Source organism: Haliotis cracherodii, unplaced genomic scaffold (genome assembly GCF_022045235.1).
Source record: "Haliotis cracherodii isolate W230 unplaced genomic scaffold, xgHalCrac1.p SCAF_4, whole genome shotgun sequence".
Classification (NCBI taxonomy): Eukaryota; Metazoa; Mollusca; class Gastropoda; order Lepetellida; family Haliotidae; genus Haliotis; species Haliotis cracherodii.
The window spans coordinates 65,423,576-65,442,388 of record NW_027266297.1 but is presented as its reverse complement, the minus strand read 5'-3'; the positions used below and the strand labels follow the sequence as shown (position 1 = coordinate 65,442,388).

The following is an 18,813-nucleotide window of genomic DNA, read 5'->3' as shown; positions in this document are numbered from 1 at the left end:
TGAACTGAAGTTGCGACGACCAAAGGGATTGTCTCAATTACGAGCCACTGCCACATCTGAGGATAGCATTAACAAGTATTTTCTCAACTTGAAGCAGTCCTTGACAAGTATGACCTAAAGTCAAGCCCAGAGCTGATCTACAACGTCGATGAGAAGGGAATTAATCTCACACATTCTTCACCGCAAATCGTTGGATCTGCAGACGAAGTTCGAATTGAAATCTGCCCAGAGAAATCCTCTACAGTTTTGTCGCTGAAAGTACCCTTCTGTCTCGTCTAAATTCATTGCTAAAAAGCTTTGAAAAATCGTCTCCAAACGTCTGTTGATTGCGGCCATTTTGGTCTTCAAAAGTAGGTATGTCTCGAAAAGTAGGTTGGTGATATTTATATAGGGCGTGGGCGCTTTGGAAAACAGGTATACAGAGTGGTATATATCACTTTATATCTTTTTTATATCTATTAAGATGTTAATTTACACTTTTATCGCCGAAAGTACCCTCCTGTCTCATCTAAATTCATTGTTAAAAAGCTTTAAAAAATCGTCGCCAAACGTCTGTTGCATGGGGGCGGCCATTTTGGTCTCGAAAAGTAGGCGAGTGATATTTATATAGGGCGTGGGCGCTTTGGAAAACAGGTGTTAAACCGTGGTATATTGTCACTTTCTATCTTTTTTTAGAACTATTAAGATGTCGGACTACGTAAAAGGTATATGAACCTGTGACCTCTTAAGCTGTGTTTCTGCGATCTGTTCCAGGATCAAAAACTGCTTTTTCAGCTCTAATACACCATTTTTCAGCCATCTGTGACTCTTGAGGTAGTTGTCCGATTTCTCTCAATGTTCGTTGCCATTGTGGGTTATATACAGACTCAAAGGTCTGAAGATTTAAGATCAATATCCATAAATTAATTAATTAAAACTGATTTAACGTGTTGTTCCCAAACAGTCCAAGGAATGCATGATATTTTGGAGTCTTTGATTTAAGTGCTAGGTAACACGGGGTGGCAGCTATGTTAGATTCATGATTGAAAGTATGTTTGTAACTAGAATTCTCATGCAGTCTAGAGTGTCTGAATGCATGGTTAACGACATGTAAAGCACGGAGCCGTGAGCCTCGGAGCTGGAGGATTGTTGGAGGGTGTGGTCGGCGTGTTATTGCTAATGACCTCAACGATCACGAAACGCGTTGTCGGGTATTTGTTTCATCATATTTCCAGAATTGTAATATTACTCTACGACATAATTTATTCTTTGATGGCCGTATTCAGCCTTATTAGATGGTTTTAGAAGTGGTATGAAAATGGCCTCTGAAAGCCTGACTATTCAAATAGTGTCACATACAGACCCTGACAAAAGAACATACGAACATGTGGAAAAATTAACTCTCTATTATGTATATATAAATAACAATTAAGTAAAATACATATTTTATACGTATATGCCGTGTGCGAATGGGGGCACGGGTGGCCCAGTCGTCTAAGGCGCCGGGATTCGCTGTGCAGAGTTGCGGCCCTTGGGCACGCCAGAAACCTATGATTGTGGGTTCGACTCCTCGATTATGTTTCTAGTTTTGTCATCACCATACCCGTGCTCGTGGGTTTCACCGAAGTGGTAAACGTTTGAGACCTGCATCACTTCGCAATTTCCTCCCACATTAAGCTGACATAAAAAGCGGCGTCAAACCCAACTCACTCACCGTGGGTGAATTGACAGTGTAAGATGACATGGTGTTCATTGAATACGTTGTCATCCTTGAATGAGGACTAGTCGGAGAGAGAATGGTGGTACACATGTATGGCACATTGGGGAAAGGAAATTTAGAGACGTCCACTGTGGGTAAGATAAGAGGTGTAACCACGGTAATCTTACAAGATTACAATTTGTACCAGGAAATACTTAAAAAACAATTGCCTCAACTTCTACACACAAAATAATGATTAAAGGACGTGTTGAATGTGGTGAAAATATTGTGCTGGGACAGAAAGTCGGACCCTCCTATTAGAATGGGTTTTTTTTCTATGAAGCTGGGTGAAAATGTGTACGATAAAAATAAAATTATTTTATTTTAGTGGTTAATGCTATTGGGAAATATTGTACTATCTTAAATAAGAATGAAATAACAAACACGTCGTAAATATGTAACTTGACATACAATTGCGGAACAATATACATACTTCTAACCTCTATACACATTAAAATTCTCACATAGATATTCCTCACCACACTAATTGGGAACAAGAATTCATAGACACTCCAAAATCGAAGACAAAATTCAGGGAACTCGCAGACAAAAGACATATGGTAGGGAAATATACTCAACTATTGATTTATTACATATAGATATTGAATTATTATGTGGCAAATGTACTTCAAATAGTAAGTTTTAAATGACAATAAATATTATTGCTTGTCCCTCTCTACTTGGATATACATGTATGTACGTATTTACAAAGGATGCTGCTAATACTTTCAATCAAAAGTACGGTAATCCCCTACTCACCATTTACCGGATTATTAATTTATTTACAGAGCGGCCTTACCATATCTTTTATTTAACACTTTTAAAATTATGAAAAAAACAACAACATGCAAACGAAACACTCAGAAACATAAACGTGACCGGTATGCCGACAAGTGATAATAATAATATTGCTGAGATTACTTATCATCATTCAATTCCAATATCTAAATTCACTCCCGGTTTGTTTTCGAGGTGGCGGTGTCTACGAATGCACCGCATCGATGTATTATATAACATTTCTTGTTTGCCAGGCGACAGAGCGATAACAGCGCACATGTATCAGCCGAACGCACATAGAATAACAGTCAAACTGAGTTGTACGCGCGATACGAAGAGCTATACCACTCGATAAAAGCGGTACGCTTCCGCGGTCTCGAAAAGTATGTAAAGCGACGTGGCCGCCTCAATTGCAACAACTTATAATGAACCAACTTATACAGTGATCCCTTTTCCCTTTTAATGACGTTATCACAATTTTTTGTCAGACTTATTCGCAATGACGAAGAAAGAGTACATTGTCATTGGTTTGGCATTAATACAGATTTTGTCTTTCTCGGTATTTCTGAAGGGATTTTTCCCTCTGAAACAAGGTCTAAAAGGTTTTGCCAGACTGGAGGACTCCCCAGCCGTGCCCGGACATACTGATAATTCAGTACCAAGGGGACACTACGACAGACTTATCATAGTTGTCATTGATGCACTGAGGGCTGACTTTGTTCTTGCTTCTCAAACGTATATGCCATTCTTGAAGGAAATGCTAAGAGATGGTCATGTGCTGCCATTCACTGCAAAGGCCCACCCTCCAACAGTTACACTACCCCGAATAAAGGTACTCAACGTTCACAACTCAAAATTAGAAAATACTGTTCTTCACAGCATGCACTTTTCAAATTCCAATCAGCAACAATGCAGTATACTCTGTTTACAATCAGCATCAATGCAGTATACTCTGTTTACAATCAGCATCAATGCAGTATACTCTGTTTACAATCAGCAACAATGCAGTATACTCTGTTTACAATCAGCATCAATGCAGTATACTCTGTTTACAATCAGCAACATTGCAGTATACTCTGTTTACAATCAGCAACAATGCAGTATACTCTGTTTACAATCAGCATCAATGCAGTATACTTTGTTTACAATCTGCATCAATGCAGTATACTCTGTTTACAATCAGCAACAATGCAGTATACTCTGTTTACAATCAGCATCAATGCAGTATACTCTGTTTACCTTTTTCAAATCCGTGGTACCTACTGTAAATTTAAAATGATCATGTCCGTTGCCTGTTTTCGAGCTGGGACAAGGGATCCATTTTCTAAGGATAGAGGTGATGTAACTTATCCTAACAATCAAAAACAATCCAAAACTTATCCAAAAACAATCAATCCTTATTTTCGATTGAAAAGACATGCAAGATCACTGGAGTCAATTAGAGCAAAATAGCTGTGCCCGGTATACTGCAGTGTTGGTTAATGAGTTAAATTGACAAATTGAAGCTCGGCTGATTTTTTAATTAGCCAACACTTTGGAATGGCAACAATAAATAATGGCAGCCCATTGTTACCAAAAATGACAACAACTTTGGCTAAGATCTTTACAGAAATGTGGAGACCCCAAATGGGTACAGAAATATGCCAGTCATTCATGATCATGTGGATCAATCAACACTTAATTGACTTCATTGTGAGATATGCAGTCTGTTGGTTATCTCAAAGACTAGTTCAGAGATTTAGTCAGAGATTACCAAAAGGCAACATTATCTATAACTGATGAATAAGCCATGAATAAAGTATATATACCACTACACAAAGCAATATGAATAAATAAAACATCTACAAAAATTAATATAAATGAATAAAGCACATATACCATGTATACTATGACATAAATCATTTTTGTCTTTATCATAAAGCTTTGAGGTGCCGCTTTTACTCCACAATCAGTAATCAGTATGAGGTACTTGAATCAAACTTGCTAAAAATGCAAAAAAGCCGAGCCTAGTTTCCCTTTAATCAGATTATGGCTGGCTACACATTAGGATCCTTTGAAGAACAGTAAGAAGTATACCAATTAAAAATTTAATTCAAATAATGATGTATTAAGTTAACCATTCATGTCCCAAAGAAATCTGATGTTTTCCCTTCATCACTGTCAACATGTGCGTGACAAAAGAATAGTTAACACTGTATCTTTCAGCTTCATTAAATGAGCATAAGTAAAAACTTTAGAAACAAAAAGGACAGTTCTCTCCATTTCATTGAAGATGAAATTTTTGTGTGAAATTGAGACATTATCCCTACCAAGGCGATCTAACAGTCATCTTTTGAGATAGGGAGTCTTATGTGAGTAAACTGCCAACGGGAACTGTGAATAATGTAATGAATGTCATAAGGATTCTGTGAAGACTACTCTTTTTTTATCATGAACTGGGAACCAAGATTCAAATCGCTAATAATCAATTTCTTTGTAGGCACTAACAACTGGTGGCATCCCAGGATTTGTAGACGTTGTTCTAAACTTTGGTTCCAGTTCCCTGGAGGAGGACAACATCATCTCACAACTGAAGCGAGCAGGGAAGGAGCTTGTGTTTTTTGGTGAACATACGTGGATAAAGCTGTTCCCAGGTCACTTCTCCAGGACTGATGGCGCGGCTTCCTTCTTTGTTACTGACTATACTGAGGTAGACTATTCATCATCTGTATTAGTTGTTGATCATGTTGTAGCAGAACCCTATACATTAGGGCTGGCCATCGATATACATTTTAGTGTTCGATAATCGATCGATAATCGCTAAATAACGGAGAAGTAACAAACGGAGAAGTAACTTTAAGCAAGTATGCAAGAAAATCCTGACAGAAATCAACATATTTGACTCCAATGTTGAGCAGTTACACAATTATGCAAAGATTACTTGGTGGATGTTTGAGATATAACAAAAACAGTTGCTTATATACTGGTAGCAGAAATATTACTGAGTGCAGCGTTCAACATCAAACCAAATCTAGCAGCCTCGTCCCAGACACACTGGCTTGTCACAAGGGGTAGGGGCCACGGGTGGCCCTTTCATATAAGGTGCCGCGATTCACTGTGCAGAGTTGGGCTCTGGGCACGCCAGAAACCTATGATTGTGGGTTCGAATCCCTGATTCGAATCCTTTGTGAGTTTCAAGTGGTAAACGTCTGAGACCTGCATCATTTCGGGCTGTTTACCAGTATGTTCGTTTGTGCATCAAACCAATCTAATATCTCTTGAAAATGAGTAATTCTTATAGGTTAGCCAACATGTGGGGTGTACACGCTTCTTTTGTCGGTGGGGGGCACGGGTGGCCCATTCGTCTAAGGCGCTGCGATTCACTGTGCAGAGTTGTGTCCCTTCGGCACGCCAGAAACCTATGATTGTGGGTTCGAATCCTGGTTTGCTCCGATTATGTTTGTAGGTGTGTCAGCACCATACCCATGCTCGTGGGTTTCACCGAAGTGGTAAACATCTGAGACCTGCATCACTTCAGGCTTTCCTCCCACATTAAGCTGACACGCCGGGATATAACTGAAATAATGTTAAAAGCGGCGTTAAACCCAACTCACTCACTCACTCACTCTTTTGTCGGTGAGTATTTATGTTTTGGACAAACAATCTCCATCATTTAGAAGTTGTTGTTTCACGTGGCATGTATTGTGTTCAGGTGGACATGAATGTGACCCGCCACCTCCCCGAGGAGATAACACGTGACGACTGGGATGTCATGGTCCTCCATTACCTCGGACTTGACCACATTGGTCACCTCGATGGCCCAAGGAGTCCCCTCATCAGTCCCAAACTGTTTGAGATGGACAACGTCGTGCAGAAGTTGTATCAAGCCATGAGGCTGTGGGTAGGTCAGGCTGTCTCTATTTGACCCATCATGATATTGCAGTCATCATTATGTACCTCGAGTTGGCTGCGAGTTGCTGTGCAGAGATGCATCCCATTGCTGTGTCAGAAACGTTTGAATACCGGTTCACCCTGATTATGTTTCTTTGGTGATAGCAACTTTCCCGTGCTCATGGGTTTCACCAAATGGTAAACGTCAGCATCACTTCTGGCTTTCTTACAAACATCAAGTCGACAAACTGTGATATACCTTTTCAAAGTGCTGGTGAACCCAACTTTCTAACTCACGTTATTATCATTAAACATATTTTATTGTCCAAAAAGACCAAGGGATTGGGCACAAGTGCAGCACTTATTACCGCCTTCTTCCTAAAATCACTGTTATGTACCAGGGGCCCGTTTCACAAAGCGATCGTAGCGCTACGACTACCGTAATGCTTATACTTTAACATAGACTTACAACCGTCTTAGCGCTGTGAGTTCTTTGTGAAACAGGCTTGAGGACAGTAACCTGGGTTGACCGCCTCCCTCGTCTAGCGGTAGAACTTCTGCCCGGAGACCTGGGGGTTCGATCCCCGCCCGCGTCATACCAAAAGACGTTAAATGATGGTCCTTGTTACCCTGCCAGGCACTTGGCGTAAAGGGGCTAAAACAGGACTGGTCCGCTCAGCTTCAGTATACTGTGTTTGAGTGGGGTATCATGTTAAACTGCGACATGGTATCTCAGTGGGCTAGCACCAAAACATCAGTTTAATCCAGACTAGTAAAAGCAGCTACACACACACGTGCATGCACATCACTATATAAGTGCAGTACTTTTGGACGTGATGTTAAACCCCATTTCACCTCACCTCACTAACCTCTGTCATATCATCAGTCATATCAACTCAAATTGAATAACATATGTTAGTTTTTCATAAAACTGATCATATAATTATGATAACAAATAGTATATCCTTTCATAGTGTTTAATATTATGTTCATCTTATCTAGTGAATAAGAAAAGAATTTCATTTGTAAGGCTAAAAAAAATAATAGTCTTGGTTCTCAGGCACCGCCCGCATCATCATAAAGTTCGCCGCACGTTTCGTTTTTATTTCCATTTTTAAAAAAAACCCAACCCAAATTCTTAACTGTTCAAAGTCCAACTGTAGTCAAATACTGTATTACAGTATTTTACTCATCAAGGAATACATTTATGTAGGGCGGTCTTTTCCCGGGTTGATTTTACACAATTGTTTATTGGTTACATACTAGAACAACCCCCTCCCCCCAAAAAAAGACACTGCCCGCTCTCACTATATTTTCTGAAACCATTGCCTGAGAACCAATTCTTTTATTTTTTTAAGCCTAAATTGTACACTGCCGAGACTCAAGAATTTGCATCAGTTTGCAAGTTGCTGTAATAACCAGATTGATTCCAGTTGGACGAGAGGGACTTGACAAGTCTGATGATAGTGTGTGGAGATCATGGCATGAGTGATCAGGGCGGCCATGGTGGGGCATCACCAGGGGAGACAACTGTTCCCGTCATCTTCTTAAGTCCCAGCCTCCATGACACTGTACCAGGTAGGGGTAGTTATATTTTGTCATTTGAACTGCGGATAACTGGTAACTAGCACTATGGCATCATTTTATAACAATAGTGAGGTTACTACAATATACATATTGTGATAAACAAAGAATTAAACACGCTGTTTATGAAAGATGAATTTCGGAAAATTTAATTTAAATGAAAATAGTTTTGGCCCAGAGTTTGTAGTTTCGGGGATATTTATGTTTTTTTCATGATTGCAAGTTACGTTAAAAGGTTATCACAAAAGCATCATGATTCTGGACTGCTGGAACATTTAATATATCTTATCAGAAACACATGTTTTGTGTTCTTAATATTTTGTGGGCAGTGGTGTAGTCTAGTGGTTAAGGCATTCGCTGGTGACGCCCAAGGCCAATTTCCTACATGGGTACAATGTGTGAAGCTCATTTCTGTTGCCTTCCCCCTCCACAATGATATTGCTGGAATACTGCTAAAAGTGATGTAAAACTCTTACTCCAAATACTCACTGTTACAGTACCAGCCCTGAACATGGCTAGTCCCGGAAGCATTATGCAGATTGATGTTGCACCCACTCTGGCTGCCCTCATGGGAATCCCCATACCTAAAAATAACCTGGGGGAGATTGTTGCCACAACTCTGGTTGGTTACAGCCTTGAGGAGAAGGTGCGGCTAATGCAGGTCAATTGCCACCAGGTGTCACTGTTACTGGAGCAGAACGTAGCCGACATGGAGAAAGGTAACACTCATCATGGGCGGATACAGCTTTTTTGTAAAGGGGGGTGCACAATTAAGATCTGTTTATTGTCTTTGGTGGTAATTTTTACAAAAATATAGATTTTTTTGTGCACCCCCTTTTTATTTCGAAAAAAATCTCTGTATCCGCCCATGCTCAATACAAATATGCAGCACTGAAACCACACTCCTCTCCTACCTCACGTCACAGATATTGTTTGATAACCCATTAACTGATTACATTAAATACATAGGGACATCCTTTACAAGACAGTTACTAGTTTGGAGTTACTATAGATCCTGATTGTCTAGATAGAATTAAGCACTAACCTGTAGCTGATTAATTATTGTCAGATTTGGCGAAATTATTGAACTTCAGTCTGCTGATGAGTAGTTGTTTTCAGTCACTTACTGAATTAAACATTCTTAGAGATAATTGTGCCGCTAATATCAAACTAGCAAGCATGTAATACTCATACCCCACTAGTCGTCTAAGGCGCCGTGATTTGCTGTGCAGAGTTGTGTCCCTTGGGCACGCCAGAAACCTATGATTGTGGGTTTGAATCCTGGTTCGCCCCGATTATGTTTCTAGGTTTGTCAGCACCATACCCGTGCTCGTGCGTTTCACCGAAGTGGAATTTTCAGTCTAAGTCAAAGTTGTTGCTATGGAAATTCGAAAAATGAATTTTTAAAAAATTCCAAACTATCAAAAGGCACCAGTTCACCAATTGACCTATCTATGTGCCAAGTTTGATTAAGATATCTCTTATGGTTTTTGAGTTCTGCTCTAGAAACGAAACATGACGGACGGTCAGATGGAAGGTGGTTGGAAGGATGGACGGATGGACAGCACCCATTCGTATATCCCCCTTCCACCTCATGATAATAAGAATGGATCTGACTTCTGTTTGCTGCTGTATGAAAAATCTATTGATAAAATCATGGTGTGGTAGTAGTGATTTATATATATTTAACAATTGACTTTGGGGAATTCACCAACATGGCATGCCACACAAGGTACAAAGTACCGATATTAAAACAGTTACAGGTTTAAGCTACAGCAGTGACAGAATGAAATCAAAGAAACAACAAAAGAAAACTGTATTTCAAAACAAAGCTAAAACCTACACTAAATACAGCAGTCTAATAATTAATTCAAGATGTACTTTAGTTTATAGATGAACATTTAGAAATAATCCTCCTGAACTTCTGATTTTCTTTATGATATAATCTAGAAAATGGATATCGTCGTTATGAGCAAGTGATGAACAGACATTCTGATTGGCTGAAGACGAAAAGCACAAACATGTCAAGAGAATCTTGGGAGATGATTGGTAATCGTCTGGTGAAGGATTATGGGGAGGCTGTGCAGGAGATGAGGTCAAGGGTCAGCGAAACATCCACCAACTATGACCTGCACGGGATGGGGGTTGGCATTGTATTAATCTGTCTGGTAAGTGGGAGAATGGTTTCCGTGTAGTTTCATCTATAGTTCTAGCATGTAAATCTGATAAACTTCTGTCTTAAACTTATGAAGAAATTTGGTGGTAATTGCAACTAAATCTGTTTAAATCTTCAGATTGTTGTCAGTGGGCAGATCAGTCTATAAGTGGATCTTGGAACACACTCATTCTGGTGACCAAATAAGTCTTGAGGAATGTGACTTGGAAGTACATGTACTTGTAAATGGGAAGATGACATATTTGACATAATATATAACATGTATGTGTTTGTTTGTTGTTTAACGCCGCACTCAGCAATATGTCAGCTATATGACAGAGGTCTGTAAATAATTGAGTCTGGACCCGACAATCCAGTGGTTGACATAATTAACATCAAATCCATGCAATTGGGATACAATGACATGAATCAACCAAGTCAGCGAGTCTGACCACTCGATTACGTTAGTTGCCTCTTTCAACAAGCATAGTTGCCTTTCTCAGTGACCTTTTCTAACCTTGATCTTTGCAGGTAACATGTATACGTTGCTAAGTCAGGAGTTATTATGTAGTAATTGGCAAAGGAGTGGTATTAAAGACTTAAATGTAAAATACACGCTCATTCAGAACTAAGAGCTCTGATTGCTGGTGAATGATTTCTCCTTCCAGATACTATTGTTCCTGCTCTTGTTGTCAGTGTCGGACCTGTCAACATTCAGACTTTCAACCAATAGAATCGCTGTTTGTCTTATCTGCTGCATCCCCGTTGTGCTGGGTCACATGACCATGTGTACGAGTCAGCTCCGTAGCGACTTCCTGTGTACAACCCACATCCTCATCCTTCCAATTCAGCTGATGGTGATGATAGCTGTTGTCATGGCGACACTGTTCCTGGTTATGTCCTTGGTCAAATACAGAGGCAGAATTATGGTAAGCAGAACATCTACGAGTGTTTTTACCATGGACTGCCGTATACATTCTTGTTACTTTTATACCTATAATTTACATCATAAAAGTGACTGAGTGAGTTTGGTTTAATGCCGCTTTGAACTGTAATCCAATTATATCACAGCGTTTTATCATACTATAACAATCACAAGATTACTTATCTTACCTCAGATCTCCAGGCACTTCTCAAGTAACATACTGAATCTAGGAGTGAGTGAGTGAGTACGGTTTTATGCCGCCTTTAGCAATATTCCAGCAATATTATGGCGGGGGACACCAGAAATGGGCTTCACACATTGTACCCATGTCGGGAATCGAACCCGGGTCTTCAGCATGACGAGCGAATGCTTAAACCACCAGGCTACCCGACCGCCCGAATCTAGGAAAAGGAGGTTGTGTTTGGATTGGAGATGTTGAACTCTGTCGGGAGTTCGAGAGGAGAGCAGGTCCTCAGTTCCTCACACTCATCCTAAGAGCCCACGAGATGCTGTAACACTTGTAGGACTGGCTGATTGTGTTCCATCGTACCAAGACTGTGTGACTCAATGTTCATACCATCGACCACTGGTTTGTCTGAGCAGAAGTGTGCATTGGCTGACATATTGCTGATTGCAGTGTCAAGACAGACTCACTCGCTCTTTCTCTCTCTCTCTCTCACTCTCTCTCTCTCTCTCTCTGATGTAAAATAAACCAGAAAATTTACTTTGTGGAACGATAATTTATGATTTTACTGATACTACTGCAGTACAGTACACTATGTTTATAAAGAACATTCTTATAACAAACTTATGTTTTGGTCCTGTCCTTCTGCTGTATATATGCTTATAACGACTACGGTTATAACGAAACTTTAGTGGTACCATTGAGTTCATTATAACAATAGTTTACTGTAGTTAAATGCCCCCTGTGGTTTTCTCACTCATTTCAGTATGTACGGATGTCGTGTGTCGAGTGGGTGTTTATTGGAGGGTCGCTGTTGCACACTCTCAGTCTGTTGTCCAGCAGTTTTGTGGAGGAAGAACATCAGACGTGGTACTTCTATATCACCACCCTGCATGCTGTCATCATCTGCAATCTCATTGGTGCCGTCTGCTCTCAAGCAGCAAGTCAAAGAGCAGGGAGCACTGGTGATTTTGATAGACATGAACAGACGACAGATAATCAGAACAGCCATAAGACTCGCAGGGACACATCTTACCATGAGATAATCAAACAGAGGGAGAAGTTAGACTGTGGTTCATCAAGCATTACGGTGTGGACGTCTGTCACGTCAGTGGCAGCCATGTTTGTTGTGCTGATGCTATTTAGGGTGTTGAGGAGGTGGAATCAGACAGGAGACAAATGGCTGACTGTTCCTGACATCGGTGATTGGCTTGTCAGGTGAGATATCAACCTGACACATCAGACCAGGACCCACTTGCACAAAGTGATCTTAGCGCTAAGATGATCGTAACTCCCACACTTTAACATAGGCTTATAATAGTCGTAGTGCTAAGCACATGAAAACCCAAAGGTATAAATTGAGAATACAGAGTACTTTTATGTGGTATTGAACTTGCCACCAGTGGTCGTTGTTAGCCGAGACAGGACACACACATATCCATCATTCTACTTGTCGTGGACCACCCACTACTAGGGGTGAAACGATACATCGGTGAACCAGTGCATTGTGAGTTTAATGATACACGATAGGTTTTGTCTCTGTATCAATACAAGATGAAACATTTGCTAAAATAAATTACTTACTACTCATTTACTGAACCCCACCACAGTGTTTTTTGTGAGTCAAATGTTGCAAAATGTGTTGTAATTAACTTTTCAAGTTCACTACTAAAATAGAAGCTATGAACATGAATTTACAGCTAGCTTTTCCTTTGGAACATGTTCTGTAATATTTAGTCATTGAGTTTTCATGCATATTCATGCATGTAAATATGCATATCAGTTTATGTATCATATCGTGTTACGTATCATATCGTGACCTATGTATCATATCGTGATCTATGTATCGTATCATGACCTTGCTGTATCGTTTCACCCCTACCCGCTACCCCGCTACCCCTCTCTTCACAATGGTACATGCCAGTGGGCGGACCTTATACATAGTCAAACATTGTCAGGTCACAACTCAACTTATCCTGTCTTACAAGTATGTACTTGTATGTATCCTGATGACATCAGAAAATGGGGGGACAGACACTTCTATATTCTGACATTTTAAATAAACTCAAATAAATATTTTAAATTTGTATCTGACCTGTCACTTTGCTTGAAGTACCTTACAAAACAAAACTACCCCAGTAATCCCTGTTTTTGAATGTGATTTGCTTGAGGTAGTGTATGTAATCAAAACGAAGACTATTTATCAGCAGATCAACTCAGTAGTGAAATGAACCTATTGAGAAAGCAAGTATTCTTTCATCACGCCCACTATTCAATGTCTGTCTGTTGTTTCAGACCAGAGAACAAGTCGACTTTATCAGCTGTAGTGGCCATCTCCATGTTGTGCCTTGTCACCACCAGATGGCGATCATCATCTCTCATCCAATCATCTTGCACTATTTTGGCTTTGATATCCACCTACTGCTCTAAAGCTGCCACAGGTGTCATTGTGTTCCCGGGTGTGTACTCAGGGATGACAAAGTAAGAGTGTTTTTTTTGTTTGTTGTTTTCAATGCCGCAATATTCCAGCTTTATGACGGCGGTCTATAAATAATTGAGTCTGGACCAGTTAATCTAGTGATTGATGTCATGAGCATTTATCCACGAGCTGTTTGTTTACATAAATCTTTATGAAATCAGACACCAGAATGTTTAAATTGTTTCTGAGAATTTTGTGTATTTCTTGGACATATTATACCACAGGATCATCTTTTAGAATTTTCAGTAAACTACCACTTAAAGGTCAGTGAGGCACCGTGAGCTCATTTCAATCCCCAAACATGTCGGGAATCGAACCTGGATCTTCGGCGTGACGAGCCAACGCTTTAACCACTAGGCTACCCGACCGCCCCCCTTGCAGACCACCATCATATAGCTGGAATATAACAACAAACATCATCATATACGGGTACAATGTGTGAAGCTCATTTCTGATGCCCTCCCCCTCCACAATGATATTGCTGGAATATAACAACAAACATCATCATATACGGGTACAATGTGTGAAGCTCATTTCTGATGCCCTCCCCCTCCACAATGATATTGCTGGAATATAACAACAAACATCATCATATACGGGTACAATGTGTGAAGCTCATTTCTGATGCCCTCCCCCTCCTCAATGATATTGCTGGAATTTAACAACAAACAAACAGATCTTTGCATATCACTCAGTGGCTTCCTTTAAGTCACATGGCATGTCATGGTCATGCATGCATAGTGACACTATTCAGGAATTTTTCACAGGAATGTACCAATATTTAACATAAGAATGTGCCAACATTTTTTAGGAATGTAACATTTAATATAGGGACATACCAATTGTTTTAGGAATGTACCAAAATTTAACCCAGGAATGTACCAATATTTAAAATAGGAATGTACCAACATTTAACACAGGAATGTACCAATATTTAAAATATGAATGTACCAACATTTAACACAGGAATGTACCAACATTTGATAGAGGAAGTACCAACATTTAACACAGGAACTTACCAACATTTGATATAGGGAAGTACCAACTTTTAATATAGGAATGTACCAACATTTTTAGGAGCATAAAACATGTAATAACTGGCCGTACCAACATTTAAGAAAGGGATGTACCAACACTTAATATAGGAATGTACCAACATTTAACATAAGAATACACCTTCACACATTGGCTGTTCCCAGAGGAGTCCTAGAAGCCCAGCTGACCTACTTGATCCTCCTCCTGTCCCTCATCATGTTGCTATGGCAATGGAGGAGCCAGCAGGGAGAGCCAGGGTACCAGACAACTGACCTGTGGTCAAGCCTACAGACAATATGGCTGCTGGTTATGATGCTGTTGCTACGGCCACACAATTCAGCACTGGTTGCCATGGTAGCTGCAATAGAGAGCCTGGTGTCCGGTCACATGATCTCTGTCACCAAACTGCGTCCTGCCTTCCTGACACTGTACTGTCTGTGGATGGGGCAGGCGATGTTCTTCTTCCAGGTTCGTCAAATGTCTTGCTTTTAATTATCTGCTTGTTATTTTTTTTCTGACGCTTAAGAAACATTTGTAGTTTCTGTCTAATCACAAGAAGAACCATAAAACATCGCATTTACTTTTAAAAGACAACTTTATTTAAAAATCGAGCCACCGTCTGCGTATTTACAATGTCTGTGTGATGCCACAACCATCGATATAGTGGGAGTACTTGTGATGGCCGTCCGAAAACATATGATATCGAAAACATTGATGCATCAGTAATTGTTTGGTTCTAGGTTTCAAACAAGGTACTAATCATATGTGATCAATTGTATTCTTTTATCATGAAAAAACACTCCATATTTATGGTTTTGGTATAGTAATAACAAAGCTGAATAGAAAGCATCAGAATTGTCATACTGTGGAGTTTTGAGGCTCATGGCAAAATTTCCTACAAGCTGTGTGTTAGCATATAGAGGTTATAGAGCTGCTGTGTTTTGGGATATTTACCCTCCAAAAAACATTTGTGTGATAACTTCTTTATCGTCATTCATAAAGTTTAACATGAATTATAAGTATTTTCATCTCTCATAAAAGGTATCTCAAGTTTTCCTGGAATATGTACATCAATATATGTAACATCCCAATGTCAGTGCTAAGTCAGTGAGACAGTCATGACAGTCACGTTAGTTCCTAATGAAACTTCTCTTTTAGACAATTGCCTACAAATAATTTCTCCCCACAGCGACAAAATGAAAGAAGATAAAATTTCAGACATAATTTTCAGGAAAAAACCCTAAGCTGCAGAGGTCTGCACAGGTGTGGGGACTGATATCCTTACCATCTCGCTAAACATCTGAGACCTGCATCACTTCGGGCTTTCCTCCCACATTAAGCTGACACGCCGTGATATAACTGGAATAATGTTAAAAGCGGCGTTAAACCCAACTCACTCACTCACCATCTCGCTAAATGTCTTTGCAATTTATATTTCTAAAGTAGCTTACACTTACACTTGTGAAAGGCCTAGCTACACCCCTTTTCCAGACCAATTTTCATCAATTTCGGACGTGATCGCTGATGCCATATTTGTTTATATTACTGAAAGCAGTACCCGTCTGAAATTTTATATTCAAATATTTGTAAATAACAGCAAAAGAAACAGTTTTATCTGTCTGCTTTTTACCTTCGAAACATCTTTCCATTATGATAAAGGAAATGAACCTCAAAAGCTTGCCTATATTCACATCATGGATACTGTGAAAGGATGCTTTAATCATACACTTGTGCTATTCTCATTCATTTTTCATAGCAATGATCAACCTTGAAATTCAAACCAATGCTACACCATGTACACTGCTGGCATCCCTGACCAGTGTCCCATTCCACATAGCAATCTTACGACTGTCATAAGTCTATGCTAAAGTAAGAGTGTTATGATTGTCGTAGTGCTAAGATCGCTTTGTGGAACGGAACGCTCACTGTAGTAAAATCTGTCTGTTTCGGCAGGGCAACTCCAACAGCCTGACCACAGTGGACGTGACAGCCGGCTACGTGGGTCTCCATGACTACCACCCTCTCCTCACTGGTCTGTTGATGTGCCTCTCTACCTACGCTGGACCAATCTTCTGGATGGTCTCACTCTTCAAATACATCAGCACGATGGACGTCAACTTAGATGACGTCTCCAGGACTAATAAGTAACTATCCTTTATCATCATGTGAACATGCAGGAGTGTAAGTGAAAATAATGTCACTGCAATACTGAACATGTCCTTTCACTCTGCGTTTCTACGTATTGAAAGAATTGTCCTCTTGAAGAAATGTAGTTTTGATACCTACCGGATCCTGCAGGTCAGATATTTGTATACATGGTGTACTATGAGTTGAATTGGAACAAAGAGCAAGTATAGTTTTTTCCCCTGCTTTTAGCAATATTCCAGCAATGTCATGGGGGCAGGAACACCAAAAATTGGCTTAACATTATACCCATGTGGGGAATCAAACATCTATGCTACCCCAACACCCCATTAGAAAACTGCAGTAGTAGCCCACTGAGGGTTTAACATGAATACCCCACTCAGACACAGTATACTGACTGAGCCGACCAGTTCTTGTGTTTGCCCCTTAATGCCAAGCGCCAGATAAGGTAACAACAAGTACCATCTTCTAACGTCTCTTGGTATGACGCGGCCGGGGATGGAACCCCATGCCTTCCACTCTCTGGGTAAACGATACCCCTAGACCAAGGAGGGGGTCCCCTACATTAGCAAATGGAATGTTTCCAAGGCACTTACAGTATATTCACAAGACGTGTTTCAGTGTTCTCTGTTGTCTGTTTTCAGACTGAGAGTTGGCCACCAGGAGGCGGCAGTGACGGTGTTGATGTCCCGAGCTCTTCCCCTGTCCGTGTATTGCGTGCTGGTGACCGTGGAGAGGTACCACCTTTTTGTGTGGACGGTCTTCTCCCCCAAGTTGTTGTATGAAGGTGTGACCACCGTGGTCTTGTCAACATTTGCCATTCTCCACGCAGTCCTAGCGCTCAGTCACAGCAGTACAGCCAAAGGCAGAAAAATACACGAGGGATAATCATCAGGAACTTGATGAAGAGAACCAGCACAGATATGACATGTTGTTTTGCGGGAACTGTTTTTTAGCAGGTCATATTTGAAATATATTCTGGACTTTAATGATCTCACATGTTTTATTGATATGTTTGGGTATTTTTTGTTTATCATATCATATTTATTGTATGGGTTACATGGATTTACCGTTGTAATAAAATACTATCTTAAGCTTTAGCTCCACTATTTTGGAATGGTGACGGGAAATAAGACCCCAACAAATAATGATAACAAACTGGCAAACCATCAAACATAAATTAAACATTTGTATGTGGTCTTCCTACCTGTCCACCAGACCCGTAAAGATCCGGGGTAGAATAGGTCTTCAGCAACCCATGCTTGCCATAAAAGGCGACTGTGCTTGTTGTTAGAAGCGACAACTGGATTGGGTGGTCCGGCTCGTTGACTTGGTTGATGCAGGTCATCATATCCCAGTTGTGTGGATCGAGCTCATGATGCCAATCACTGGCTTGCCAGGTCCAGTCTCAATGATTTACAGACCACCATCATATAGCTGGAATTTTGCTGAGTGTGGCATTACACAACAGTCTGGCACATGTGTGACAGACATCTAACATCACAATGGCAAAGGAACATCGCTGAACACACGGTTAACTGCAGTGGGTTTCTGAAGGAGCTTTGCTTCAGGATTTCAGCCATTTTATGTCATAAGATGGTGAATCAACATTTTACTATATCTACGTAAAAACAACAGTCAGAAAACACCTGTAGACTTTGTATTCAAAATATACAAAACATTTGTGGAATATATAATTAAGGAGCTAAGCCAGCTCTCCCTGTCTATCTAGTTTCAAGTAAAAACACACATATTTCACCATCTTGTAAAGAAAACCCGATATCCAATCAGATCACTGTTCTTTTCTCGTTTACCGGTATTTTCACAAAGATGGCAACAACCATAGGTGACGACCTAGTCGATCAGATGCTGAAAACATTCACGATTTCATCCCTGACACATAAGCAATCATTGGGGAGGG

At 40.2% G+C, this 18,813-nt stretch overlaps 1 protein-coding gene across 1 annotated transcript; it reads left to right on the top strand.

Annotated features, from left to right (window-relative positions):
• The first annotated feature begins 2,934 nt into the window (after positions 1-2,934).
• On the top strand, positions 2,935-17,920 carry LOC139478734 (GPI ethanolamine phosphate transferase 2-like). Its single transcript, XM_071261345.1, has 12 exons — positions 2,935-3,347; positions 4,995-5,204; positions 6,207-6,395; positions 7,819-7,963; positions 8,467-8,688; positions 9,920-10,137; positions 10,793-11,053; positions 12,000-12,451; positions 13,529-13,714; positions 14,912-15,215; positions 16,701-16,891; positions 17,537-17,920. The coding sequence occupies exons 1-12, from the start codon at positions 3,015-3,017 to the stop codon at positions 17,778-17,780; spliced, it is 2,955 nt and encodes a 984-aa protein (XP_071117446.1). The 5' UTR covers positions 2,935-3,014; the 3' UTR covers positions 17,781-17,920.
• Positions 17,921-18,813: the final 893 nt, after the last annotated feature.

Excerpts from the sequence above, each read along its gene's own strand:
- LOC139478734 (XM_071261345.1), top strand. The coding sequence starts at position 3,015 with ATGACGAAGAAAGAGTACATTGTCATTGGTTTGGCATTAATACAGATT. Across the intron at positions 10,138-10,792 it reads GCATTGTATTAATCTGTCTG|ATACTATTGTTCCTGCTCTT; the intron begins GTAAGTGGGAGA and ends TTCTCCTTCCAG. Across the intron at positions 11,054-11,999 it reads AATACAGAGGCAGAATTATG|TATGTACGGATGTCGTGTGT; the intron begins GTAAGCAGAACA and ends CACTCATTTCAG.